This window comes from Arvicanthis niloticus, chromosome 2, assembly GCF_011762505.2.
Source record: "Arvicanthis niloticus isolate mArvNil1 chromosome 2, mArvNil1.pat.X, whole genome shotgun sequence".
NCBI classification, from domain to species: domain Eukaryota; kingdom Metazoa; phylum Chordata; class Mammalia; order Rodentia; family Muridae; genus Arvicanthis; species Arvicanthis niloticus.
Genome location: NC_047659.1, coordinates 137,225,543 through 137,253,291, shown reverse-complemented (window position 1 = coordinate 137,253,291; position 27,749 = coordinate 137,225,543). Strand labels below are relative to the sequence as shown.

Genomic DNA, 27,749 nt, shown 5'->3' with positions numbered 1-27,749 from the left:
GTGGGTCAATGGCAAATCCTCCACGTTCTCGCGAGAGCTCCCCTCAGTGGGGATTATATAATCTTCCCCAGGCGAAGCTGGGGGGGGCCAGGGGGCATCCTTCCTTAAGGAAGGTAGAGGTCGCCGCAGCTGAGGACGGGAGAGCACTCCCTTGGGGGGGTCTCCGGGTAGGGGGTACTTGCCCCCCCCCTTAGCTGGACAATGAGTCCTCTTATGCTAATGAGCCGCTTACGTCACTTCCGCTCTTTCTCGGCCGCCATTTTGGCTAGGGCAGGTTCGGGGACTTGCTCCGAGGCGCTTGTATTGTCTGCTGAGGGGAGACGCGGGACCAGCCCCCTCCCCCCGCCCGCCGCAGCCGCCGCCACCGCCACCGCCGGCCCGGTCTACTCGCCGCCGCCGGGACCCATGAGCTGAGCGCCCGCCCCCCGCCCGCCGCCATCTTGGCCCCCTCCCCCTCCGGCCGCGCTCGGGGGGGATTTGGCGTCTTCTCAGACACAGCTCCCTCTCTCGGTCTCCGCCGCCGAGGAGCCGCGCGGCCGCCGCCGCCCGCCCGCGACGGTGAAGCCGCGGCCCCACGCCCTCCGCCGCCCTCCGCCCCTCCTTTGTCTGCACTGCCCGCGCCGCCGCCCGCCGCTCTGCTGCGCCCGCCGCGCCCCCCGGCAGCAGCCGCGGCCGCGGCTCGAGCCGGAGCCCGAGCGCGACGAGGCCCCGGGCGCGTCCTCGCCGCCATCGCCGTGCCGCCGTCCACCCGCCGCCGGGCCCTGGAGCACGCCGGCCCCGCGCACGCCTCGAGGCCGAGCCAAGGTAAGCCCGCGGCCCTGCCCGCCGCCAGTCCCGGGCGCGGTCATTGTGCACAGCGTGCACACACTGCTCTGAACCGGCCGCAGCCCTCCTGCAGCCCGACCCCCTTCTCCGCCCCGAGAGGCCGCCGGCCACCCAGGGCTTTTGCGGCTGGTGGCATCTTCCCGCACCCACCCCGCCCCCGGCCGAACCCCGCTCGCTCTCTCATCCCCAGAACTAATCCTCTCCCGCCCCTTCCCCCCCCCCCCCGCACTCCCCCAGTCCCCGGAACCAGACTTCTGCCAGGTCTGCCCACCCTAGGCTTGGGGGGGTGGGGGGAAAGGCCTGGGGGGCGGGGAGCGTGCATGGCACAGGGTGAAAGTCTGCCTCCCCAACAACATGCCAGTTTCCCTCCCATCCTAACCACCACAGCCCTTCACCAGCCCTGCTCTCAATCTGGGCTACCTGGTCAGCACTCCCTCTTCAGAGCTTTCTGATCAACTTTGTAGTCAGAAAATGGAAATCCAGAAAGCCGCGGAAAGGTTTTTCGAATGCAATGAATGGGGAGTAGTTCTTTGAGCACCCTCTTATCCACCTCTTCTTTCCTCTGGGCTGCCTGTCCTTTTCCTCCCCTGCCCACCCCACCCCCCAACCTGGATGCCTGTCTGCTAGAAAAGGCGCGATTGCTTCTCTTCTTCTCTCCAAGATCGAGCTCTGAAGTCTAATATTCGTTTTAGTCTCACTCCCTGCCACACACCCCAAGTGTCTTCTCAGTGTTCTTACAGTCACCAGGTCCTCTGGACAGTTCTTGTCATAACCCCATTTCACAGACAAAGGCTTAGGAGGGAAAAAGAACCAAACTGTTTCCTGTGTTAGCCATTTTAATGCTGTCCAGCCCCAAACGTCCAGTTACCATCCCTGATGCTTCTTGTGCCTGTGTCTTGAACCTTCACAATGGGATGTGTGGGGGGGGGGGGGGGGGAGTGTCTCTTAGATAGCTTTGTGCAGTTTCTTTATAAATCTGCATTGTTGCTTCTGGTTTATGGCCATGAAGAAAATACCAGCCCCCACCCAAAAGGCACTGCAGCCAAGTCGGTTAAAGGCACTGAGTGTTGAAGTCAGTAGGGGGCGCATTCTCTGCGCTGGGTAAGGCTGCAGAGGGGGGAAGGGCCCCAGAACTAGAACAGGATGTGCTTAACAGCGCCTTCTACAGACCATGGGAAAATGGGCCCAGCAACACTTTGCACTGGGTGAGCTGACAGCAACATGGCGAAGGATTAAGTGAGTCTAGAGAGATTTTATTTAAGAAAGCCACTTCTCTGTTTGGAAAGTTGTCTTTTTTACTTTTTCAAACCTGTTCACCCTCGGACTTTAATTGTTGGTCAGTCACCTTGGTGCACATCCTTGGGTCATAGGTTCCCTTTCTCAAGAATTCCTTCACCTTAAGATTTGGTCTTTTGACATCTCTTTCCTAGATCAGGTGGTAAAGGGGGTGGTTTAAAACCTGGAAGTCATGGGCTTGGGGGATCACTGGTCAATCCAAATCTCTCCAATTCTTTTGAGAGCAAAAAGTCATTCTTAAGAGGTTTTTGGGGGTGATGATTTTGATAGCTGTGAGAGATGGGTGTCAGGATTTGCAAGGCTTTGTTGGGAAACATCAGGTCCCTATTGGGTTCTTTATTGTCAAACTTTATTATAATAGAGTTCATTGAAAAATTGTATTGCCTTCCACCTTCACCCTTCCAGCAGTACACTGTCGGTAGCCAACTGCCTTTGCAAGTGTTGACACCAGTCTTTGGTTCGCACCCACCTTTTTTAGGGTGTGTAGATTTCTGTAGATTTTACTCCTGTTGTTATTTCCATAGGTGTGAGATGCACAGTACGAAACCTAGGCCCCAACTTTTACACCGAGATGCACAGGGTTGCACTCTTTGTACTGAACTGATAGGTGGCCTAGTGGTTATTCCCTGTACTGCCATTTTGAGGATCTGGACTCCGTTCCCTGCCTTGCTCTTTGGACTACATTGTCAATTCACACCGGTGGGTATATCATTTTGGAGGGTGGGGATTGCAGCATCAGGAAAGCTAGAGACTTCCTGATCACCACCAAAACCTAAACTTCCAAAATTTCAGCCAAGCCACATTCATCAAGGAACTAGTTATAGCTGGTTGCAGTAGTGGGTTGTGAACATTTAAAGATTTGTGTCTCTTAAGAGAAAATTTTAAAGTTGATGATATAATCATTTGCATTCTGCACTATTGGGCATAGAGTTTTAATGGTCTAACTCAAGACTTAATAAGCTCCTGAAAGCCTTATTTACTTGGTTAAAGGGGACTGGGAAAAGTAGTTCATTGATAGAGATGTGATTAATCCTGGTAGGGCTCTCTGGATTTGATCTGAAAGTTGAAAGTTCCTTGCCATGCACTTGTTCTTGTCTGGGAAGACTGACAGTGGATGCTGTTATCTGTGAATGCTTTATCCCTACTGTTACAGACATCTTACATCGACATGCCAAGATAAATTATGAGATATCAAGTAAATATATGTAATTAACTATTTAATACTTGAAGATGATTTGTTTGGTTTGGTTTTTTAAAGTTGCTGTCAGGTAACATTTTGCTGAGTGAAAAAGAGGCACCTTGTTACCAGTATTGCTCTAAGAGACTACATTGGATTCATGGTTTATATGTGTTCAGTATTTACACAGTCTAATATTAAATACAAATAAGATTTGTTTGTAATCTTTAAATACTGTGGTGTTAGTATTTGTTAGACACATAAAGTGAATAATAAGAGAACAATGTCCTGTTAGAATATGTGTTTGAGATCAAGTTTGCAAGTGTGCCTGTGTTCGTTCTTTTAAATGAAATAACAGAGTTAGCTAGTTTCCTTGTGGTGGTGGTCATTTTTCCTTCAGGGAACCTTGTGGGATGTGAAAATGTATGTACTTGCAATTTCAACAGTTAGCTGGGTTTAGTACAAAAAGAAAGGGTTGGAAAATGGAAATTTGTTTTTATCATATGTGAATGAGTGTTTTCTCTACTTATATAGATGTGCTTTGTGTGTCTGCAGTGCCTGTGAAGACCAAAAGAGAGCAATAGATTTCCTAAAATTGGAGGTGCTGATGGTTATAACGGTGAGGGTGCTGGGAACCGAACTTGGTCCTCTTCAAGAACAGCTGAGCCATCTCTAGCCCCATAAAAGCTGAAATTTATAGTATATGAACTAGACTTCTTTGAACAGCCTTAGTTAACCTGAATAGGGAAGTGAGTGTTCTGTTTAATTAACTTTATTATCTTGATTTGTTGAAAGATTTTCTTCTGACTATTGTAATAGTCTACCAGACATTGAAAATAACCAGATCTTAAATTTTGGTTCTCAAAGCCTTATATAGGAAACTGACTTTTCTTGATTCTTTTTCTTAACCAGAGTTCAGGAAGAAAATCTGATAGCACTTTAACTTCACAATATTGAGTATGTTTTATTTCCACAAAAGCTCAAAAGTAATTAACCAATAAGCTTAATTACTGAAAGTAGAGATAGCTGTATGATATACCAATTTGAGATTGTTCCTTGTAGCAATTTTTAAATATATATGCCTGTTAAAAAGAATTCAGTCTTTAGAAAGCAGAAACGTTAAGCTCAGCAGTGGTGGTGCACACCTTTAAGCTCAGCACTCAGGAGGCAGAGGCTGGTGGATCTCTGTGAGTTCTAGGACAGCCAGGACTACACAGAAACCTTGTCTGGGAAAAAAAACAGAAATATTCAGAATTATACTGGCTGTTTATCTTGATGCTGATGTCTGTTCTACAAATTCAGTTGTGAAAAGTTGCAACTTAAGAAATAGCTGGCTTATTATAAGGGGAAAAGTAGAAACTTAATAGTTGGTAGATTAAAAAATGAGAAAAAAAAAACTTGGGCTGGAGAGATGGCTCAGTGGTTAAGACCACTTGCTACTGCTCTTCTAGAGGTCCTGAGTTCAAATCCCAGCAACCACATGATGGCTCACAACCATCTGTAATGGGATCAGATACAGAGGGAAGGGGAGGGGGAGGAGCGAGCGAGAGAACACACACTACACACTTGGAAATTTTTTTTTTTAAAGGTTTTTATTTATTATATATAAGTACACTGTAGCTGTCTTCAGACACGCCATAAGAGGGCATCAGATCTCATTATGGATGGTTGTGAGCCACCATATGGTTGCTGGGATTTGAACTCATGACCTCCGGAAGAACAGTTAGTGCTCTTAACCTCTGAGCCATCTCACCAGCCCCACTTGGAAATTTAAGTAGCGTCTTTTTGTTGTTTGTTGCTTTATTTTAGTTGAAGCCATAGGATTTTGAGCTCAGTTGGATGTATATAAATGTATTTTTTTAAAGATACATTTATTTTATGTATGAGTACACTGTCACTCATACCAGAAGAGGGCATTGAATCCCATTACAGATGGTTGTTAGCCACCAGCTTGTCATTGGGAATTGAACTCAGGACCTCTGGAAGAGCAAGAGAGTTAACCATTGAGCCATCTCTCCAGCCCCTTATCTGGCAAAAAGAGAGACAGAGACAGAGAGAAAGAGAAAGAGAGAAAGAGTTGGGACTTTTATGTTGAGAATGAGTGTCACATTTGATACAAATGAGATATTTTAAGTATTAGACATATATAGTTCATGGTAACTTTTAACATGATACTAAAAAAAATTTGATGTTTTAATTTTTTTAATATTAGAAGCTTCTTCGATATTTTCTCCATAGTGTCTATACTATTTTATGTCTGTTAAACATAGGCTGTTTTACAGTAAGCTATTTGTTCAACATGTCATAAAGCCTCTTGTACTTTTTAGAAGGTGAAATACTCAGTAGGAATTTAGTTTTCATTGGCTTGTCCAAGAGACATGTAGGGGGAAAGTTGCTCCCTAAGTTTGTAACTTCAGTGAGACTGAATGAACTTGACATTTTGTTGCTATTACATAAATTTAAATGTTGCTGTCCCTGCAGCTGGTGTCATCCCTTACTGAAGTTTGTATTGTCTTTCATGTTGCCAGTATGGAAATGTGGTTGATGGAGCTAGTATAAACTAATGCTAACTAACAAATGGGTCAGTAAGCAAACTGGCTGTTTCATATCTCAATGGTGAAAATGTCACCCAAGCCATCTATGTCTTGCCCAGCCTTTGTGGCCACGGGCTTTTGTTTGCTTGTCCTGTTGCTCTGGTAGAAGGTTGGTTTTTCCTCCTTTGTCTCTAGTGTCTTAGCACTTTTCATACCTGCCCTTTTCATGACCCACCTGCCTTTTTTTCTTCAAGTTTACTGAGGTCATAGTCTTTCCCATGGAAGGAAAGATTTCCGTGTATTATTAGCCTGCTTTCTAAAAGTAGGGTTAGCTACATCAACTTGACGACAGAGGACGTATGAGAGGAAGGGGTCTCAGAATGTGAAGCACATTCTTGTCCTTGTCAGTGAAACATGCAAAGTGAGGACTGTCCCGCTCAGGTTCCTTCATCTCTGTGATCACAGCCTTTGCCTTTTAGGAGACACTCTATCCCTAGTGTTGCTTATTCTTCCCTTCCAAGACAGTTGCTAGAACAATCCTGGAACTTGGGAAGAGGATCAGCAATGTTCTAGAAATGTGTTTGGGAGATATGAGGACTGCAAAAAAAAAAAAAAAAACTGGAGATAGTTTTTGAAGAGAGGCTGAGTCTCTATACATCTTATACTTAATCCTTTGGCTAGAGTCTAGATTTGTAATTGACTCCTGGTGGAGCCCCTAGAACTGGAATTCAGGTGGTTATAAGCTGGGGGGTGGTGGAAACTCACCATGGGTTCTCTAGAAGAACCAGTCGTGCTCTTACCACTAACCCATCTTTGCAACCAGTGCTTGGGACAAGATGAGTGCTTTTGTGAGCTCTTGACTATTGTCTACGGTAGTGAACCTGCATGGACAGATTCTGATCACATCCCAACAGGAAATGGATATCAGTTGTGCAGCTTGCATAGTGCATCTGTAGTTGCTTGTACAGGGTCTGAATAGAAAACTTGCTCAGGTCCCATTGCTGCCCCAGTGCTTTGGGTTGTTTAGTTCCTGTTCTCACATGCTGAGTGGTGGCTTTGCTTAGCAATCATAGCTTTTGTCCTTTCTCTACGGAGCTCTGTGATTGGTCCCTTTAGAAACAGAATGTGGTGAAACTTGCATATGGTGTTATGGCAGCTTTAAATTTTAAATTGCAGTTGAGAATTCTAGGTTAATAGAATTCTTACTCCTGTGAAAGGTGAGCTGAGGCTGTTCTGATTCAGGAAGTGCCCCAAATCATGAAAAACAGGCACAAAAGGCAAATGAAATACCTCTGATTGAGCCAACAAGTGGATCCCTAGTGCTGTAGGGTCCCTGTGTGGTAGGGCTAGGCTTTCCTGTAATCTCAGCACCCAGGAAGTAATGGCACAAGGATTGGAAGATAATGATCTTCCTCAGCTGCATGGGAAGTTGAAGGTTAACCTGTTTGGAAAACATGCCTTTTGTTAAACCTTGACCCTGGGAGAGGGTTTAGAAAAACAGCTTGATAACATTGCTTAAGTAAACTATTCTGTTATTTTTAAATGGTGTAGAAAATAATTTCTCATTTCTGTGGAAAGTTATTCCTGGGTGGTTTTGAAAGATTAGAGTATTAAAATAACTTAGTCACAAAGCGTTGAGATATAAGAATGCTTTGCTCTCGTGATTATAAATGAACTTGTCTGCTATGCTTTTAGGCCCAGTGAGTATTCAGATTGGTGGACTGGAAAGTGTGCCTTTGCACTGGTGCACTCTGAGTCTAGATACATCTCTCTCATGCATCCTAATTCCTTAAAGATTTCATCACCAAGACATCATCTTTTCAAACAAAATGATCTTGTAAATTGATGGAGTGTTGATGGTCAGACCTGGCATTGCATCTCAGCTTTCTCTTTGTTCCTTGGACATAGGGGTGGCAATATGAGTCTCAAAAGTTATTTGCTTAGGTGTGATACATGTGCAAAAGTCCCATTAGATAAATATTTGAAGTACACTGAACGTAAAACTGGAATGTGCTAATTTGAATGGCTCAGTTACTTGTACCCAAATTATTGCCAAAACCACTACAGTGTGTCTGTGTGAGTACAGATGCACATTATGCTGTATACGGAAAGATGTTACTATGGTAACCACAGCTGGTTCTCAGGAAGAAGATAGCCTAAGCTTTCTACAAGGTCACTAGGCTTTTCAGAGTATCTGATCTGGCTCGAGGAAATAATGAGAATTGGTTTGTCATTGAATCACTGCCTGGCTTAATCCTGAGCACTTGGAACAGTGGGATGCATGGTCTCACTATGCAGTCCTGCTGGCCTTGAACTCAAAGAGATCCACTTGCTTCTTTCCCCCAACTGGAATGTAGGTGTGCGCTGTCACACCGGAGCAAAGATTAGAGTTACGTACTTTTAATGTATTTGTATGTTGTATGGGTACATGCTACATGTATGTGGGTGTGTGTGGAGCTAGTACAGCACCTAGGAATCCATAAGTGCTGGAACCAGTCTTAGGTACTGATGGAGCCATCTCTCTGGCCCCCTCATCTCATAGAAGGAACTAGACTTCTAGAGGGTAAGTAACATTCTAGGGTCACAAAGCTAGTATATGGCAGAGCAAGGAATTGAACACATATCTGTTCAGTTTCTGGGTAGATTCTCACTCACTGCATTTTACCATCTTTTTTTTTTTTTTTTTTTTTTTTTTTTTTTTTTTTTTTTTAGCAAATAGCAGCTTTACAGACAACCCTACCTCTCAAGTTTGACATTGAGGTTTATATATCAAACCAAGTATGTTTTGGTCTGTGAACACAACTGTCTTACTGAAAGACAAAATTTTTGATTCAAGACAAACAGGCTTTTAATCTCAGCAGAGTTGGATGTATCTCTGAGAGTTTGAAGTCAGTCTGGTCTACAAAGTAAGTTCCAGGCCGGCCAGGGATAGTGAAACTGTATCAAGAAAAAGTTGGGTTTTGGTTTGGGCTATAAGTTGTATTTCTGAAACGGTTCTGTTCCCTTTCTTTGCTGTGCCCTCACTGTCTTACCTCATGTATAAGGCACTAGTGATTTCACAGACCTTTCAGGAAAGAGTTGTGTCTTAGTGATACTTTGAGTTCTCACATTGGCTAATTCCTGGTATTAAAATGTTTTCTTAATAAACACTACTAACCAGACTAAAACACTACTAACCTTTAAAATGCCACTTCTCAGATCTCAGGAATATTCCTTAGTCTTTGCCTGGCTTGTCTAGGTTTAAGTGTGTGTACACAACTTCTCTTTCTATACCTGTAAGTAGTCATAGCACAAACTGTGTTCCCAGCTTATCATTGACCCACTTTTTCAGCAAGTTTTGCCTTTGCAAGGTGGCCATTCAGATCCAGTGCAGGACATGCTGGATCTGCTTCTGGCACCATAGCCCCAACAGCAGCTACGTCAGATTTTTGTGACATAACTTGGCATAGCCTTCTGTGGATAGGGCCTTGTTCATTCAGTCTGTCTTTTCAGCTTCTACTTTGTGGCAGCTACTGGTATAGATGATGGGGAGGCCACGGATGTACTTTGTAATAAACAGTGTTTGACGTGAATAAGAAGACAGTGTCTTACAGACCTTACAGCTGCAGTTCTCAGCCAGTGGGTTGCGACCCCAGGAGGGTTTCATAAAATCAAGTATTTACATTAAGATTTCTAACAGCAAAATTACAGTTTACAAAGTAGCAACAAAACACTTAAGGTTGAGAGTCATCGTAGCATGAGAACTGTATTAAATGGTCTCAGCATTAGGAAGGTTGAGAACCACTGTCTTAAGGTCTTTTTTGACTCCATGAGTTAGGATCAAAAATAATAATCTTAAAAATAGTATGTTGTGCCGACAAGGTATTGATACAAAACTCATTAGTTGTAAGTCGTTTTTCTGAATTTTTAAACTCACCCATGGCAAGCATTCAGAAGGAAAGCTGCTACATCAGAGTGTCTTTGTCATTTCGTCAGTTGATGACACAAGGAACAAGGTGTCATCAGCAGGTGGTTTCTTGGAAAGCTAAAGAAAGCACTGAGCAACACTTGTTGGGTTCTGTTCTCTTTGAGAATACTCCCGTTTCCCTTTTCCTCAGATGTTCCTTCTGTAGAAGTTAAACTCTTAAAACTACTAGAAAGAAGCAAAAGGCCAACTTTAAAGTCCACACAGGAGATTTTTCTCAGGCCTCTGTGATACCACATGCCCAATTTTGCCAAACAAGTGAAGTTGAATTTGTAGTCTATCATCTGAGTCAGAGTACACTAAGACCTTAGTTGTTAATGATACACTGCACTGTTCTTGGCTTCTACAAGTGGAGCCAATTTGCCAAGAAAGCTGTCTAGTGGGTTTGAGGGTTGTTTTAGTTTGATGTTCTTCTTTGTTTGGGATTTTGTTTTGTTTTAGTAGTTAAAAGTTTGGGGGCCATGGAGACAGGTTCCATTTGCTATATTACTCAAACTCACTAACAGTGTCTAGAATGTTCTGGAACTATGCCATGATCATCATTCTAGATCACATCCAGGAACTTGCTCTAGAGATTTAATCTAATATAGAAAACTTTTAACAGGTATATGTACCGTAGTTATTTTGTACAGTAAGTGATAAAACCCATCACTGATAAATTTCCCTGGTTTTGAACACCAAGTGCTCTTTTTTTTTTTTTAATACTTTTGACTCCATTTATTGACAAATAAATAAGAATGTGGAATTTTCTGATAGAAAGTGACCGACTACTATTTAATTAGTGCAAAACTTCACCTTTATTCTCCAGGTATGACCAGTGTACATGTAGAGCAGACTACAGATACATGTAACCCTGAAAGTTCCCATCATTCTGATTCACTCTTTACTTTTTTTTTTTTTTTTTTTTTTTTTTTTTTTTGGTTTTTCAAGACAGGGTTTCTCTGTATAGCCCTGGCTGTCCTGGAACTCACTCTGTAGACCAGGCTGGCCTCAAACTCAGAAATCCGCCTGCCTCTGCCTCCCAAGTGCTGGGATTAAAGGCGTGCGCCACCACCGCCCACCACCGCTCGGCTCACTCTTTACATTTCAAAATTCCCTTTCCCAGTTTCCACCCTGGAAACCCTCTATCCCAATACCCCTCCCCCTGCTTCTATGAGGGTGTTCACCCACCCATTCCCACCTCTCTGCCCTGGCATTCCCTTACACTGGGGCATCGAGCCTTCACAGGACCAAGGGCCTCTCCTCCCATTGATGCCCGACAAGGCCATCTTCTGCTACATATGCAGCTGGAGCCATAGGTCCTTCCATGTGTACTCCTTGGTTGGTGGTTTAGTCCCTGGGGTATCTGGTTGGTTGGTTATTGTTCTTCCTATGGGGTTGCAAACCCCTTCACCAACTGCTTTTTAAAATTATCTCTGCTTTACAGAGTGAGTTCCAAGACAGCCTGGGCTACATGGAGAAACCCTGTCTTAAACAAGTTGGCACATGCTTCTGAGAAGGTGGTGGTGGATCTCTGGTAGGAGGAGGCCAGCCAGGACTATGAATACATATGTGGGGTTTTTTGTTTTTGTTTTTGTTTTTGTTTTTCTTTCTAATAGGAAAGTACAGCTGTGTAGGTCTGGTGTGATGCTTACTTAGCCTTAGCCTATGCCATAGCCTGGGTCTAGTCTCTTAACACCACAAAAAGGAGAATCAGATTCCTGCACATAAAAATCTAAAAGATGCTGTATTGTGGTAGTGTGCCTTTGAGTGAGTGATGTCAGAGTTTTACTTTATATTTTGGGTTTTTGTTATTTTGGTAACGGCTTTCCCAGTTTTAGTGTACAGTTCAGTAGTTTAGTTGGATTTGGTGCCTATTTACAGTGTGTGTGGGGGGGGGGGAGCTGCAATCAGGATGGTGAATAAATAGCAATAGGCAGAACAACTTTATCCCCCAGGAAGAAGCCTGGTGCCATCCACAGTCTCCTGTTCTCCCACCTCCTCAAGCTGCCGTAATCTCCACATAGAGATTCACCTCTACATATTTTATAGAAACAAGGTCAAATAACAATGGCCTTTTATGACTGGCTTGATTCACCTACCATGTTTCAAAAGTTGGTCTGTGCTGGGGCAGGTACAGTTCTTTATTTGGAAAAATGAGGACAGCCTAGCATCCCACTAACAATCCACAAACAGGAACTATCAAAGCCTCTGCCTTCCCAAAGTAGCTTTCAGAAAAACACACTTATTTAGTAAGTGCAGTGGTACATACATACAAGCCCAAGGCTTGAGAAGTAGAAGTAGAGGCAGGAGTTTCACACCTGTTACACAGTGAGTTTGAGGTCAGCCTTAGATGGCTACATGAGAACTTACCATCTCCAGAAATGTTCGCAATGGGAAGGGGATGGAAGACATTTATTTCATTTTTTAAAAAGCTGTTGTGTGCTGAGTGTGGTGCAACATTTGTTTCTTTCTTTTCTTTGTGTTTCTGAGACAGTGTTTCTCTGTGTAGCCCTGGATGTCCTGGAACTTGCTTTCTAGACCAAGCTGGTCTCGAACTCAGATCTGCCAGCCTCTGTCTCCCAAGTGCTGGGATTAAAGGTGTACGCCATCATGCCTACCTGAGAACTAACTCTTAAAAGTTCTCTTAAATACACAAGCTTAACTCTTTTTTTGTCTTGGGGGGTGGGGGGGTCGAGACATGGTTTCTCTGTGTAGCCCTGGCTGTCCTGGAACTCACTCTGTAGACCAGGCTGGCCTCGAACTCAGAACTCCACCTGCCTCTGCCTCCCAAGTGCTGGGATTAAAGACGTGCGCCACCACCGCCCGGCTTGTCTTTTTAAAACAAGAAGGAGAAGACCCTTGGGTGTGGTTATAGTTGATGGCCATTAGCATCCTAGCTTATCTGAGAACATGCCTGTCTCAGCTGTATTCTTTTCCTCTTCTGGATGTTGTAAGGTCATCCAGCTGACCTTAGATGTGTGCAGATGTAAATCTTTGTGTGTGCACCCACAGGCTGGACTGGTGAAGCTGTGGCAGTAGCATTCTGGCATACCACGTCAAGTGTGAGATTGTCTCTCTTCATGTATGAAGTGACTTCCACCAGACAAATGGACATTTTAGTATTAATTTTAAGCTAGTGTCCAGAATTAGTATAGCTCTCTGTCTCCTGCATTTCTCACATCCAGAGTAACTAGTTCACACAGGGCCAATCAGGGAGATTGACAAACTGTAGCCTATTTATTGAGGAATGACTTGAAGATCACTGAGGCAATGGCAAAAGTAATTAATCACATTTAGTTAGGAGAGAAAGAAAACTTGGAAAAAAAGAGGGAAATGTCTTTAATTTGAAAGTTTGGTGCCTATCTGGTGCCTAGCAGTAGTTCTGAAAACAATATATTTGTGTCATCATTTGCTTAAATACATTTGTTTTATTTTCTGGGAGGTGCCTTGGTATGTGTGTGGAAGTCAGAATTGACTACAGGAATCAGTTCTGGTTTTTTTTCCCATCATGTGGGGTCCCAAGGATTGAACTCAAGTTACCAGGTTTGATGGCAAGTGTCTTTTTAACCAGGGAACCAGCTGCTGGCACTAAACCTAATTTTCTTAAGTTTTATTTTTAATTATGTATGTGGATGTTTGATCTGCACCATGTTGTGCCTAGTGCCCTCAGAAACACAAAGAGGGCTTCAGATTCCCTGGAACTGGAGTTATAGACAGCTGTGAACTGCCATGTGGGTGCTGAGAAACCAGCCTCTTGAAAGCGGTCAGTGCTCTTACCTCTGTCTGAGCCACCTCTCTTATAGTCTTCTGTCTTGTTGAGTTGTATCTAATCTAGAACATTTTGTCCCTGGGTAGCCACAAGTAGCTGCTGTGGTGTCTGAGATAGAGAAGAGAGATGTTAGAGCAGACCTTCTGTTGGGACTCCTGAAGGACCTTTTCCCACACTGACAAGAAGAAAGGGTAAACTATTTCCTGTTGGCAGCAGTGTGTAGGTGATGACTTCCAAACTGAAAGGAACCTCTTGATACGGTGCCTTGTTGTATGAAAGATCCTAGCAAGGTTTTTTAAGGCTTATTTGCTAAAAATAAACCCAAGGTACAAATACAGATACAGAAGGATTGCCAACCCCTTTGGCATAAAGAAAAATGGGTGGAAAGGGGAGGGAGAGGGTGGCTTAGGCCTGTGACCCTTGTACTTAGGACATGGCAGCAAATTCAACTTCAGCTTTGGGTATATGTGGCCCTGTCTCAGGAAAATAGTAACTGTTTAAAAACCACTGATTTACTCTTGCTCTCTTGTTCCTCTCTTGCCTTCTTGTTCCTACTCTTCTCCCCCCCCCCACCCCCGCCCCCACGTGCTCATGGCCAGCCTCTTCTTCCCTTCCCTCTCTCTCTCTATTCCTCTCTATCCCTCTCTCCCTCTCTCTGCTTCTCTGTGCCTCTACTACCCTCTTAACTCTCCTCCCCATGCCCTGAATAAACTCTATTCTATACTTTTACAAAAAACAAAAAACAAAAAACACTGATTTAGACCAACATGCTTCTGGTATATGAAAAAGTAACTGTCCTTGTTGGCTCTTCCTGCCGTGCTAAGTTAGTCTTGTAAACACAGAGGGTTACATCTCTCCATCAAGGAATACATTAGCTGTCAACTTATACATGCTCAGATTTTGGTTCCCAAATAGTTTTGAAAGGTGGCAGAAAGAGGTAGATGCTTGTTGTTGGCTGGCTGTCATATTTACTGTTGTACTGTCAACATGTACAATTAACCTAGACACTCAGGAATGGTCTAGAAAGGTCAAGTAAGGGACATACTGAAGCAAGATGGCTTTACCTTTAAAGACACCTTCATTTTCTGAGTGGCTCAGTGTGACCAGGACAAGTTGAATTGAGAATTTTTCTTGCTGTGTTCAGACAAAAAGTTTCCAGCTGGCTATGAAGATTTCCTTCCTTTCTGTCTTGTTTTACTTGGTGGAAGTTTTTGTGTTCTATTTGTTTGAGATGCAGGGACTCAAACCCATGGCTCCCTAGACACAAGACAGCTACTCTCCTCCCTCTGTTTTATTGTTTGATCTTTTGTAGTTCTAAGTAGGACTCCGTGGTGTTACCCTGACTTGGGAGCTCTGCAGGGACACTGATACCAGACACCTGCTGGTGCTTCCTTTCTTGCAGACCTTTCCTTGAGCTGCTAAACTGTCATTGTCATTATTGTGTCCTCCTCCATCTTCCTGCAAACCTGTTCAGCCTCTGGGTGAATACAGAACTTGAGGTAGAGTTCTGCTCAGTATTGCCAGGTACCAATAGTGGGTTACAGCCCTTGCCCCTATACAGGTTTGGCTTACAGCTGGGCTGTTTTCTGTTTACCCTCTTGGTGCTTGAAGTAATTGCTTTTGGTATCTGAAGGGCATAGAGGATCAGGCATACTATACTATGTGCATGGTTTTAATTCATCTGCAGCCTTGGGCCTGGATGAATCTGATTTTTCATTGCAGCCATTGGACTCTTTCTAATAAAACACAAAAGTAAGAGTTTGGCCTGGGTTAAACTGTGACACTCCTGCTCTTCTCTTTAGTGCAAGTGAGATTGAAAAGGGGTGTGACTCATTCATTCCAAATGAATTTTTAAGATATTCTAAAGAGGAGATTATGAGACAGAATTGATGACACATGCCTTTAGTCTAGCACTAAGGAGGCGGGGCAGAGGCACAAGTAAAGGCAGGTGGGTCTTTGAGCTGGAGAACAGCCTGGCTTATACAATGTAGCTTTTCCAGTTATTACATAGCTGTGAATAAAACACTTGGATCAAATGTTCCCAAAATTGTTAGCACCACATTCCTTTTTTTGTTTGTTTGTTTGCTTGTTTGTTTGTTTTTGTTTTTTCTAGACAGGGTTTCTCTGTGTAGCCCTGGCTGTCCTGGAACTCACTCTGTAGACCAGGCTGGCCTCAAACTCAGAAATCTTCCTGCCTCTGCCTCCCAAGTGCCGGAATTAAAGGCTTAACCCGCCACTGCCTGGCAACACCACATTTCTAACCAACTGAACTAATTGGCCTGTCCCCGAAATTATTTTAGAATTTAGTAATTGACTTCTTTCCATGCAGTGTTTTAGTTTTGGTTGTCAGGGCCTGGAGTGGGTAGAGTTACTGAATCTATTTGACAAGCCTCTTTCTAATTGATCCCATGTTTCCTTTTGACTCACTTTTTTGTGTGTCCTGCTGCCCGTTGTTTCCATAAAGCTTGGGTACATATATGCTTGTGTTAGACACGGATGTGGTCACAGTGAGGGGGTCGCTGCCTCAGGCATCTTCCCTCTGCTTTCCAGCACACCTTACAGCCATGTTTTGAGCACACAACCAGTCTTGTGTACTGATCAGTATCTGCAGAGATGAAGCCTGTTGCTCACCTGAGCCCTCACATCATTTGTGGCAGGAGTGGTTTCCAACTGAAGCTGGACAGCAAAGCTTTGTGTAAGCCTGTTGCCTAAGGACCTCCTGTGTGTTCCCAGCACCGTGACCTGCAAAGTTTAGGTGTCTTGGAAGTGATTGATGAACAAGAGGACAGTTCCATTAAGTTGGACAATTGACCCTTTTTGTGCCGTGTGCCGTGTGCTGAAAGGAGGTTCTCCTCAGCAAGAACCTGTTAAAAACTGCCAGCATAAGGAACAGAGAGGCTGGCCAGAGGAGATTTGGTGACCAAAGGATGGACTGGAGGAAAGTACACCCAGCCTACCCCTCCCTCTGCACTGCAGGGTGTTTGTGTGTGTTTGTTTGGTTGTTGGTTTGTTTGTTTTTTGTTTGTTTGTTTTTTTCCTCTTTATTTTCAAAATATGGTCTGGTTTTTGAGGTGTCTAGTTCAGAGGGGTTTTGGTTTTGAGGCTTTGGGTATGGGTTGGGGATGGTTCTTTAAAACTTAAGCAAAAAACTGGATGGGTGACAATGATAAACCCTGAAGCTAGTTACTGACTTGAACTTAGATTTTTGAGTCAAGGTGTCACTGTGCAGGGATTCTGTCATTTAGGGTATAGGTGCCATTAGTTCATGATCCTCCTGGGTACTGGGATTCTAAATGTGAGCCCAGCCTGACCCTTAAGTACTTTAACAGGTAGTGGCCTGAGGAAAAGCATGGAAGCCTTTGAGTCCTTTTTCATGTCAGATAAGGACTGGTGTTTTATTGAAACCTTCTTGCTTAGTTTAGTGGAAGGCCCAGGGAGTATCAAGGAAAAATGGTAATGCTTGCTCCTTCTGGGGAGAGAGCACTCTCAGCCCTGGTCTTAAGCTCATGGAACTTTATCTAGAGACTGATATGGCTGTGAAGTGCTGAGTTTTCAGTGAATGTTTTGATGTTGGGAGGCCCAGATAAACGTTGGTACTTCATAATGGGGTATTCTGGGACCTGTGACTTATGGGGACATCCCCAGATTGAGGCTTTCCATCAGTAAAGGGGATGGTTATGGTTAGAGTGTAGGTTTGTCAGACCCTAGTAGTGCTTTGGGGTTGGTTGTTTTGTTTTGTTTGTTTGTTTGTTTTTGTGGGGTTATTGTTGTTGTTTGTTTGTGGCTTTAGTCTTAGAGCTACTTTATTCTCCAAAATTATGCTGTATTTAAATTATTATTAAAAATAAAGTCACATTCAAAGCCTTAAAAATCTCATTTCAAAGTTTACTAATTCAGTTTTCTTAAATAAACATAAGTGCCTTGGTTTTTAAGAAACTTGGAAAGTGGATCACATTTTTCCCTTTAACGCATTTGGGACAGTCAAGCAGCTCTTTGGTTCCCTCAGGCACAATTGTGCGCATGCTCACAGACATTAGTTTTTTAGAGGATCCCAGAAAGACTACAACAATCAATGTATGGTCTGATGCCACAAGCATGGCTTTTCTCATCCATCTGTGTGTTTATTCTGTGGCCTATGTGAGGCCTTTGTCCTGGTGTGTTGCCACCCAAGGAGCCAGTCCTTGATACTATTTGGGACTTTGGTTTGAGGAGGAGACAGAAACAGTCACTGAATGACATGTGCTTCTGTGAGTGTCATTGGACATTTCCAATGGCAAAGTCATCCCTCAGCACTGGAAGCTGAGCGGTGCTGTGAAGGCCCACGTGGGTCCAGCTTCATAGGTCCAGCCTCAGGAGGAAACGCGTGCGCTGGATTTGGTTTTGAGATGGCTGATTGATATTGTTGCTCCCGATTTCCAATTTCAAATTCATGTCTGAGCAGATTTTTACAGCCTGAGACTTGTGTGCCCAGCCCTGTGGTCTAAAATATCCTCTTGAAATAGGGAAGGAAGGCCACTCACCTTTTTGCCTGCTACTCTAAGTGTTCTGTACTAGGTGAGGAATTCTCAACTGAAGGAGCCAGGGTTTGGGATCAGTGGATTAGTAACTTACAAGTTGTACATGTTTTGACTTTGACTTAAATTTTTTTTTCCAATAGAAACTATGTTCCAACTTCCTGTCAACAATCTTGGCAGTTTAAGAAAAGCCCGGAAAACTGTGAAAAAAATACTTAGTGACATTGGGTTGGAATACTGTAAAGAACATATAGAAGTAAGTAGCATGCCATTTTTAAATTTTAATGTGACTCAGCTTCTGATCCATTACTGTGTCCATGGGCAAGATGGTTCACTGTTAGGTGTGATGTAGTAAATTTTAACTAGATAGGCCTTCAGCTTCACCAAAACCTCCTCACTTAGGATAGGTTACTTCATTTTCCTGAAAACCTGTTCATCTTTGTAACCTGAGGCAAAAGCAGTTATAGCATGGAGAACATACACAAAGTCAGACAGTGCACGAGGTGCTTTAAAATTGTATGTGAGCTTTGTCCTTGAAATAACCTCTGGGGGCTCTAGGAGTTCTTGTCTCCAGTCTGTGAAAGAGGAATTGAGAACGCAGAGATGTCAGGCTCTCAGCTAGGGAAGGGGCAGTGGGGACTGCAGAGCCTGTTTTCCTTCTGATAAGCCTGGGTGTTTCTGTTGACCTGACTGTTGAGGCACTGGTTGTCTGAGTGTTTGTCATCTCTTTCCATAGGATTTGAGCATTTGTCAGCCTTCTGAACTATCGCAGACTTATCTTGCCCTTGTGTAACAGTTTGGCCTTTCCAGGCTGTTTCCTATCCTTTTTATTCTCAGCCTTCAAGCCCCATAGGCTAGATAGAGGCATCTCCTCCTTTTCCAGATCTCCTTGTTCCCAGTCTTACGGTTAGGTAGACACAAGCTCCCGTAGGAGTGCTTACAGCTCCTTCCCTGACACACTTTGAAGTTCCTACTGCCCAGGCAACAGTTGGCCTTGGTTAGCCGTTTATTCTACTGCCTACCTGGCACAATGCTCAGCACAGAACAAATGCTGAGGACACAGGGCAGGGGTGGGATTGATGTATATTTTATTCATGGAGCAAGTTCTTTTCTCCTGAGTCCCACTCAGAACAGTCAGGTATGTTCCCTGGAAACCAAGGTTTCTCAGAAGTGAGCTTCTGGTGTTTTGTTCACAGGGTGGAGGTAACTCTTCTGCCCCTCAGATTCTTATGGATCTGTACTTGTTGGTGTTCGGGAGGGGGGGTGATCCTTACAAATAAATACACAAATAGTCAAGTGTCTTTCCTATCCTGTGCTGGGCTTGCTTCTCCCCCTAGACCCATTACATACTCTGAAGTTTTTGAACATTGCGTTTTCCATCTACAGCCATAAAGCATTCACCCCACTTTCTTCTCAGTCGTAAAGGGGAACATTACAATTTCACATTGTAGACTAGAAACTGGACGGCATGTTGCTTACTTTCTTTCTGGGTTTAAAAAGTCTGGGTTTTATTCCAAATTCGCCCCTCCCTCCATTTGTTTGTTTGTTTGTCTGTTTGTCTGTTTATGCACCCAAACTAGACTCTTAGTCCTACAAGGCTCCTAGCACACATCCCTCCTCCACCCAGTGTTGTGACTGGTGAACTCCGTGGTTGACGGAGCTGCTGTGGAGCTGGAGCCTGCCCAGCTGCACTCGCAGCATTTTCTTTGGAAAGCTGGCCATGTGCCTTTTATATTTGCTGAGAGCCTCGTCACCAGTGTTCTCAGCGGGTTGATTCTCTTGGACCCTTTCATACTGGTTAAAGAGATAGAATTTGTGTGCCAGGTCTTCTTTTGATACCACTATGTTTTTGTAAATTTCTCTCACTGTTTTCTAGGATTTTAAACAGTTTGAACCTAATGACTTTTATTTGAAAAACACTACATGGGAGGATGTAGGACTGTGGGACCCTTCTCTTACGAAAAATCAGGTAAGTCTCACAGGAATGCTCAGCACACCCGCAAACTTTTCATAGACAGCTGTGTCTGGGCAGTGGCCTGATGTAGAAAGTCTGTAACTCCACGTCTCATTTTCCTGAATGGTAGGAAGCCCAGTTGTTCCTAGACTGAAACTTCCAAGTTAACAGAACAAACAGAAATTTTGTTTCTTAAACTTTGTCAAGTTGGAACCAAGACTGCAGCTCGGTAGTTGGAGCACTCCTCCTCCTGCACAGAGCTCTGGATTTGTTCTGCAGTACCACATAGACCAGACGTGCTTCCACACACCTCTGCAATTCCAAAGCTCAGGAGGCAGAAGCAGGATCAGAAGGTTAGGAGCATCCTCTGTGATGAGTTTGAGGCCAGCCTGGGTAAATGAGATCCTCCTGTCTCTAGACAACTGAAATAGCAAAGTGTCTGTGGTATGTAAGTCCCCTTCCACGGCCTTCCTGCTTCCATTTCTAAGGAATGCTCTCCAGCATTGTGTGTGTGGCCACCCGCCTGCTGTCCTATTCTTGTTATTACTCTTGTTTTCTAGAGAAAGGCCACACTGTTGTTATCATTGTTTGAGACAGGATTTCTCTATGGCTGTCCTAGAACTCACTTAGTAGACCAGACTAGCCTGGAACTTGGAGATCTGCCTGCCTCTGCCTCCCAAGTGCTAGGATTAAAGGTGTGTGCCACCCCCAACCCCTGGCTGCAAGCACCCTTCTATTCACACTCCCTTACCCCATTGATGACATGTGATGTTTATGGGAGGTTTGGTAGATGAGCCCTAGAAGGACAGTGACCATCCATGTCTTGCACCTCTTGTGTTCAGAAGGTTGGTCATTGAGTATCCCTAGTTAGACGACACTATGAGTGGAACCTCTTTGCATAGGGAGAAGTGATTGTCAACTCCCATTCTAAGTCTATATTTGTCCTTTTGAACTCTAATGCCCTAGGAAGAGGTGCTGAGCAGCATTCTTATGTCAGATGGCTTTCCTAGAGGTTTGGTTCTAAAGATAGGGTCTCTGTACCCTTGGCTGTACTGAACTCAGAAGTCCACTTGTGTCTGCCTCCCCTGCACTGAGATTAAAGGCATACACCACTTCATCATCTGAGGAGCTTGAAGGGAACACGGGGAGACTACTTTTGGTTCCAAACAGTTCATGAGAAACTAGGAAGAATATATTTGTTTATCACATATTGTATTTACCTGTTTTGGGTCAATTCTGAAAGCTAATCTCTAATGTCATTGTGCTCCGTAGCACATAGCAGCTTCTAAACACTTTGCCCTCTGTCTATAAGGCAGTCATAGGTAACTTCTTAGCTGGATTAAAGCAGCTGCTACTTCATTGGCTATTGATTGGTTGGGTGTTTTTTTGTTTGTTTGTTTTGGGTTTTTTGTTTTTGTTTGTTTGTTTGTTTGTTTTGAGATAGTTTCTCTGTGTGGCCCTGGCTACACAGAGAAAAAAACGTGCACCATCGTGCCTGACTTTTAATTGGCAGTTTGAATGGAAAAAAAAAATTTATAACGTGTGTTTTCCTTGAATGGGTATTTGTATGCTGTGTACGTGCTTAGTGCCCTCTGAGGTCAGAAGAAAGTACCAGATCTCTGGAACTGCACTGTGGATAATCATAAGCTACCTTGCAGTTGCTGGGAATCAAACCCAGATCATCTTTGAATATAACCAGTTCTCAACTGCTGAGCCATCTCCAGCCCTCGTTGACCTTTTTGAAACTGTTCTGCCGGAGAAGAAATAAAAAGAGGCCAATGTTCCCAGTTTGGAACCTTTTGATTCACAGCAAACTCCAAATACACTACTTTAGAATGGAGAAGAAACTTTTTTTGAGATTTTCCTTTTTCTATGCAAATTGTTGCATAATGGGAGAGCCATATACCTATGTTACTTATAAAGGTCTGCATGCACTGCCTTTGAGTTCCTGTGTCTGAAGCTGAGCAGATCCACAAAAGGAGGTTTTTCCATAGTTGATTTGTGTTTTTAGCAAGAAAATGGAGGGTTTTGGTTGGTTGGTTGGTTGGTTGGTTTGGTTTTTTGGTTTTTTGTTTGTTTGTTTGTTTGTTTGTTTGTTTGTTTGTTTGCCTTTGACTTCTCTCTGAAAACAGCCAGCAAGTATAACTAGCAATTTTTAAAGCTATGGTGTTGGCACTGAGTTTTAAGTTACAGGGATATAAATAAAAGTATTTGATTCAAAAATGCATCTGCGTTCTTTAATTTTCCTGCAGGAGAAACGTCCAAAAATCATTGCCTTGGCAGTTTCTGGGGATGCCTGGGGGAGGTGCCTAGAACCGGTAACTACTTGCCTTGAGTGGCTTCTCACTCTGGTTTCTGTTCTGTTTTGTTTCATTTGTTTTTTAGGACTACCGGACAAAACCTTTTTGCTGCAGTGCTTGTCCATTTTCCTCAAAATTCTTCTCTGCCTACAAAAGTCATTTCCGGAATGTCCATAGTGAAGACTTTGAAAATAGGATTCTCCTTAACTGCCCGTACTGTACCTTCAATGCAGATAAAAAGACTTTGGAAACACACATTAAAATATTTCATGCTCCAAACTCCAGCGCACCAAGTAGCAGCCTCAGCACTTTCAAAGATAAAAACAAAAACGATGGCCTTAAACCTAAGCAGGCTGACAATGTAGAGCAAGCCGTGTATTACTGCAAGAAGTGCACTTACCGAGACCCTCTCTATGAGATCGTCAGGAAGCACATCTACAGGGAACATTTTCAACACGTGGCAGCACCCTACATAGCAAAGGCAGGAGAAAAATCACTCAATGGTGCAGTCTCCCTGGGCACAAATACCCGAGAAGAGTGTAACATCCACTGCAAACGATGCCTTTTCATGCCCAAGTCCTATGAAGCTCTGGTACAGCATGTCATTGAAGACCATGAACGGATAGGCTATCAGGTCACTGCCATGATTGGACACACAAATGTTGTGGTTCCCCGAGCCAAACCCTTGATGCTGATTGCTCCCAAGCCTCAAGAAAAAAAGGGCATGGGACTCCCACCAAGAATCAGTTCCCTTGCTTCTGGAAATGTCCGCTCTTTGCCATCACAGCAGATGGTAAACCGATTGTCAATACCAAAGCCCAACTTAAATACAACGGGAGTCAACATGATGTCCAATGTTCACCTGCAGCAAAACAACTATGGAGTCAAATCTGTGGGCCAGAGCTATGGTGTTGGCCAGTCAGTGAGGCTGGGGCTAGGTGGCAGTGCTCCAGTCTCCATCCCTCAACAGTCTCAGTCTGTGAAACAGTTACTTCCAAGTGGAAATGGGAGGTCCTACGGGCTAGGTGCTGAGCAGAGGCCCCCAGCAGCAGCCAGGTACTCCCTGCAGTCTGCCAACACCTCCTCTCTACCCCCAGGCCAGGTGAAGTCTCCCTCCGTGTCTCAGTCACAGGCATCTAGAGTATTGGGTCAGTCCAGTTCTAAACCTCCACCAGCAGCCACAGGCCCTCCTCCAAGCAACCATTGTGCCACTCAGAAGTGGAAAATATGTACAATCTGTAATGAGCTTTTTCCTGAGAATGTCTACAGTGTTCACTTTGAAAAGGAACATAAAGCTGAGAAAGTCCCAGCGGTAGCTAACTACATTATGAAAATACACAATTTTACTAGCAAATGCCTCTACTGTAATCGCTATTTGCCCACAGATACCCTACTCAACCATATGTTAATTCATGGTCTGTCTTGTCCATATTGCCGTTCCACCTTCAATGATGTGGAGAAGATGGCAGCACACATGCGAATGGTTCATATTGATGAAGAGATGGGACCTAAAACGGATTCTACTTTGAGCTTTGATTTGACATTGCAGCAGGGCAGTCACACCAACATTCATCTCCTGGTGACCACATACAACCTGAGGGATGCCCCAGCTGAGTCAGTTGCTTACCATGCCCAAAATAATGCCCCAGTTCCTCCAAAGCCACAACCAAAAGTTCAAGAAAAAGCAGATGTCCCAGTTAAAAGTTCACCTCAAGCTGCAGTGCCCTATAAAAAAGATGTTGGGAAGACCCTTTGCCCTCTGTGCTTTTCAATCCTAAAAGGACCCATATCTGATGCACTTGCACATCATTTACGAGAAAGACACCAAGTTATTCAGACAGTTCATCCGGTTGAGAAAAAGCTAACTTACAAATGTATCCATTGCCTTGGTGTGTATACTAGCAACATGACCGCCTCAACCATCACTCTGCATCTAGTCCACTGCAGGGGTGTTGGAAAGACCCAGAATGGCCAGGACAAGACAAACGCACCTTCTCGGCTCAATCAGTCTCCAGGCCTGGCCCCTGTGAAGCGCACGTATGAGCAAATGGAATTCCCACTGCTAAAAAAGCGGAAGCTGGAGGAGGATAATGATTCCCCTAGCTGCTTTGAAGAGAAGCCGGAAGAGCCTGTTGTTTTAGCTTTAGACCCCAAGGGTCATGAAGATGATTCTTATGAAGCTAGGAAAAGCTTTCTCACAAAGTACTTCAACAAACAGCCCTATCCCACCAGGAGAGAAATTGAGAAGTTAGCTGCCAGTCTATGGCTATGGAAGAGTGACATTGCCTCCCATTTCAGTAACAAGAGGAAGAAGTGTGTCCGTGACTGTGAGAAGTACAAGCCTGGTGTGCTGCTAGGTTTTAACATGAAAGAATTAAATAAAGTCAAACACGAAATGGATTTTGATGCTGAGTGGCTATTTGAAAATCATGACGAGAAAGACTCAAGAATCAATGCTAGCAAGACTGTTGACAAAAAGCTTAACCTTGGGAAAGAAGATGACAGCTTCTCAGATAGTTTTGAACATTTGGAAGAAGAATCCAATGGAAGTGGCAGCCCTTTTGACCCTGTCTTTGAAGTTGAGCCTAAAATTCCCAGTGATAATCCAGAGGAGCCTGTACCGAAGATAATTTCTGAAGGTGCTTTGGAACCTGAGAAGCTAGACCAAAAAGAGGAGGAGGAGGATGGTTCAAAATATGAAACTATCCAGTTGACTGAGGAACCAGCCAAACTAATGCATGATGCCTCTGATAGTGAGGTAGACCAAGATGATGTAGTTGAGTGGAAGGATGGTGCTTCGCCGTCTGAGAGTGGACCTGGTTCCCAACATATCTCAGACTTTGAGGATAATACTTGTGAAATGAAACCAGGAACCTGGTCTGATGAGTCTTCCCAGAGTGAAGATGCAAGGAGCAGTAAGCCAGCTGCCAAAAAAAAGGCTACAGTGCAAGATGACACAGAGCAGTTGAAGTGGAAGAATAGTTCCTATGGAAAAGTTGAAGGGTTTTGGTCCAAGGACCAGTCACAGTGGGAAAATGCATCAGAGAATGCAGAGCGCTTACCAAACCCACAGATTGAGTGGCAGAATAGCACAATTGACAGTGAGGATGGGGAACAGTTTGACGGCATGACTGATGGAGTTGCTGATCCCATGCATGGCAGCTTAACTGGAGTGAAGCTGAGCAGCCAGCAAGCCTGAGGCCCTGGTGTGCCATAGCATATGGGCTGTGTTGCATCCTGGACTTCGGCTCTCCTTCCAGTCTGACTGCAAAGCTGTCTTCTGACGGGCACTATTTGCAAGGACTGGTCAGTCAGCAGGCTGTGGGGATATGTGACCACTGCAGTCCCCGTGGTTATTTCCAAGTCTATGACATATGATTGGTTGATCTTGCTTCAGACTCTTCTCTGGTAGACTTCATCTGGTGATGAAGTGTGAAAAAACAATAAGCTGGTGGCTCATGAATGCACACAGGGAAAAGTAGTAGTTCATTACCTACCTGCCTTCCCAGCGTTTCTTTCCCTCCTCAGTAAGATATTTGGTTGGATGTCCTGGGAAAGCCTTACCCTGATTCACATAGTAGTGCAGGGCGGGCATACACACTACCAGTCAAATGTGTCTAGTAGACTTGGGAACATGGACTTTTTTTTCATGTATTCATTCTGAATAGTTGAAATGTATATTTGTACAGTCTTTTAGACCTCAAGTGATGCTTATGACACTGTTACTGTGTGCCCGTCATAGATTGGTTTTTAGTGTTGCCCTTGCTGTGTGATAAATGCTATATCTAGTTTACCTAGCAGAAGCTTGACCCTGCGATAGTATGGACCTTTGAACAGACTTAGTTTTTGCACATAACCTTGTACAATCTTGCAACAGAGGCCAGCAACATAAGATATATATCTGGACTCTCCTGTATTATAGAATTTTTTTTTCTTGTTCTGAGTATCCTTGACATTTGTCAAAAATGGTATTTCAGATCTCTTTCTGAGACCTTTTAAGCTAAAATAACATGCAAGAATTGATTTTACAGCTACTAATTTTGACACCTTTTAGATCTGTAAGAGTGTTGTGTCAGAGCAGCAAGCACAGTTGAGTGCTGCGTTTGGGATATTTAGTTTCCTCTTTAGTTGAGCACCACTGGGTGTATTCATTTATACCATCTAATATATGACACACTGTTGTAGTCTGTATGATTTTGTGGTCTTTATTTCCCTTTGTATTCATTTTAAGCATCTAAATAAATTGCTGTATTGTGCTTAATGTAAACATTTGCTTTTATTACACATGACAGTCCTGTGTGTCTATTACATCTGCTGTTTGATGCCACAGCACCCTGAGCAGAGATGGAAGCCACTCACAAAGAATACTGTGGGAAATCACAATCTATCATTTGCCTGAAGCATGCTTTCTCTCCAGGCACCTGCTACAAATTGTGTTCATTTGTGTGTATGTTTCCTTTTTGTTGCAAAAGTAAACATCCTTGAGGTTTTCAATTCTCCTTTTGGTAAGGAGCAGAGCCTGAGTCTCTATGGTGAAGGACCTAACTGTCTTGGCCCCTGGTGGTCTTTCTTCCCTGTGTACTGTTCATTCCCTCCTTATAGCAACACTTGTACCAAAACAGGCAGCTACTGTGTCTCTGGAGTCCTTTGACTATTGTGCCCTGAAGAGAAAGACTGACGAGCATACATTGGGGCACTTGGCACTGGCCAAGCTGGTACATTGACTGGCCAAGAGATTGCTGAGAGAACAGGCTAAATGCAGGATGCAATAAGGGGGCAGAAGTGGCAGAACACTTACGGTGGTTAGGGCTTCTCCATGTTGGGGGAGCTCAGCTATGGCTCAGCTACATTGCCTCATAGAAGTCAGAAGTGGCTACCTTCAGGACTCCGAAGCCTCTTTGAAGAAAAGACCTGTTTCCTGACCTAGTGACAGTTAAAGGAGAATGTAGATTCTAGCACGAGCTGCTGTGGCTGCCTTGGAGCTCTTCTAGTCAGTTGCTGGGCTACATTATAAATATGTGCAGCAGCTCTGGTCCTGGGGAGAGTTATCTCCATGTCCACATGCTAAAGACCCAATCAGAAACACCAGCTGATTTTTAAGCCACCTCCCATCTGTGGGAGTTTAGATCTGCAAGGGCCACTAATACTGGTACAGGTAGAATGGAAGTTAGGTTGTGGTCCTCCCAGGACATCTGTGCAGTCTAGGTGCTCACCTGCCAAAGTGAATGAGTGAAACCTCAGCACCAAAAGGGGTTTAGCCACTGTGGAAATGCGTTCCCAACTGGAAATCATGCTGACGCTCTAAAAGTGTCTCAATAAAAGCCATTTTGAAAGAACCCCATTGCTCCTGTTTAATTTTGGCTGAATCTAACAGACATTCAACGTAAGAGCTATACACACTGCCTGGAACTCTAAACTTAAAGGTTCTGCAGAC

General features: G+C 44.0%; 1 protein-coding gene across 5 annotated transcripts; it reads left to right on the top strand.

Annotated features, from left to right (window-relative positions):
* Nucleotides 1-94: 94 nt before the first annotated feature.
* Adnp (activity dependent neuroprotector homeobox) lies at nt 95-26,582 on the top strand. Of its 5 annotated transcripts, none has more exons than XM_076930283.1 (5): nt 95-804; nt 16,205-16,485; nt 18,205-18,317; nt 19,938-20,030; nt 22,401-26,582. In XM_076930283.1, the coding sequence occupies exons 3-5, from the start codon at nt 18,210-18,212 to the stop codon at nt 25,512-25,514; spliced, it is 3,315 nt and encodes a 1,104-aa protein (XP_076786398.1). In that variant the 5' UTR covers nt 95-804; nt 16,205-16,485; nt 18,205-18,209; the 3' UTR covers nt 25,515-26,582. The 5 variants fall into 5 exon arrangements, with proteins under 5 accessions (XP_076786398.1, XP_076786397.1, XP_034350813.1 ...); XM_076930282.1 differs by having other exon boundaries at nt 16,098-16,485; XM_034494922.2 differs by lacking the exon at nt 16,205-16,485.
* The last annotated feature ends 1,167 nt before the right edge of the window (nt 26,583-27,749 follow it).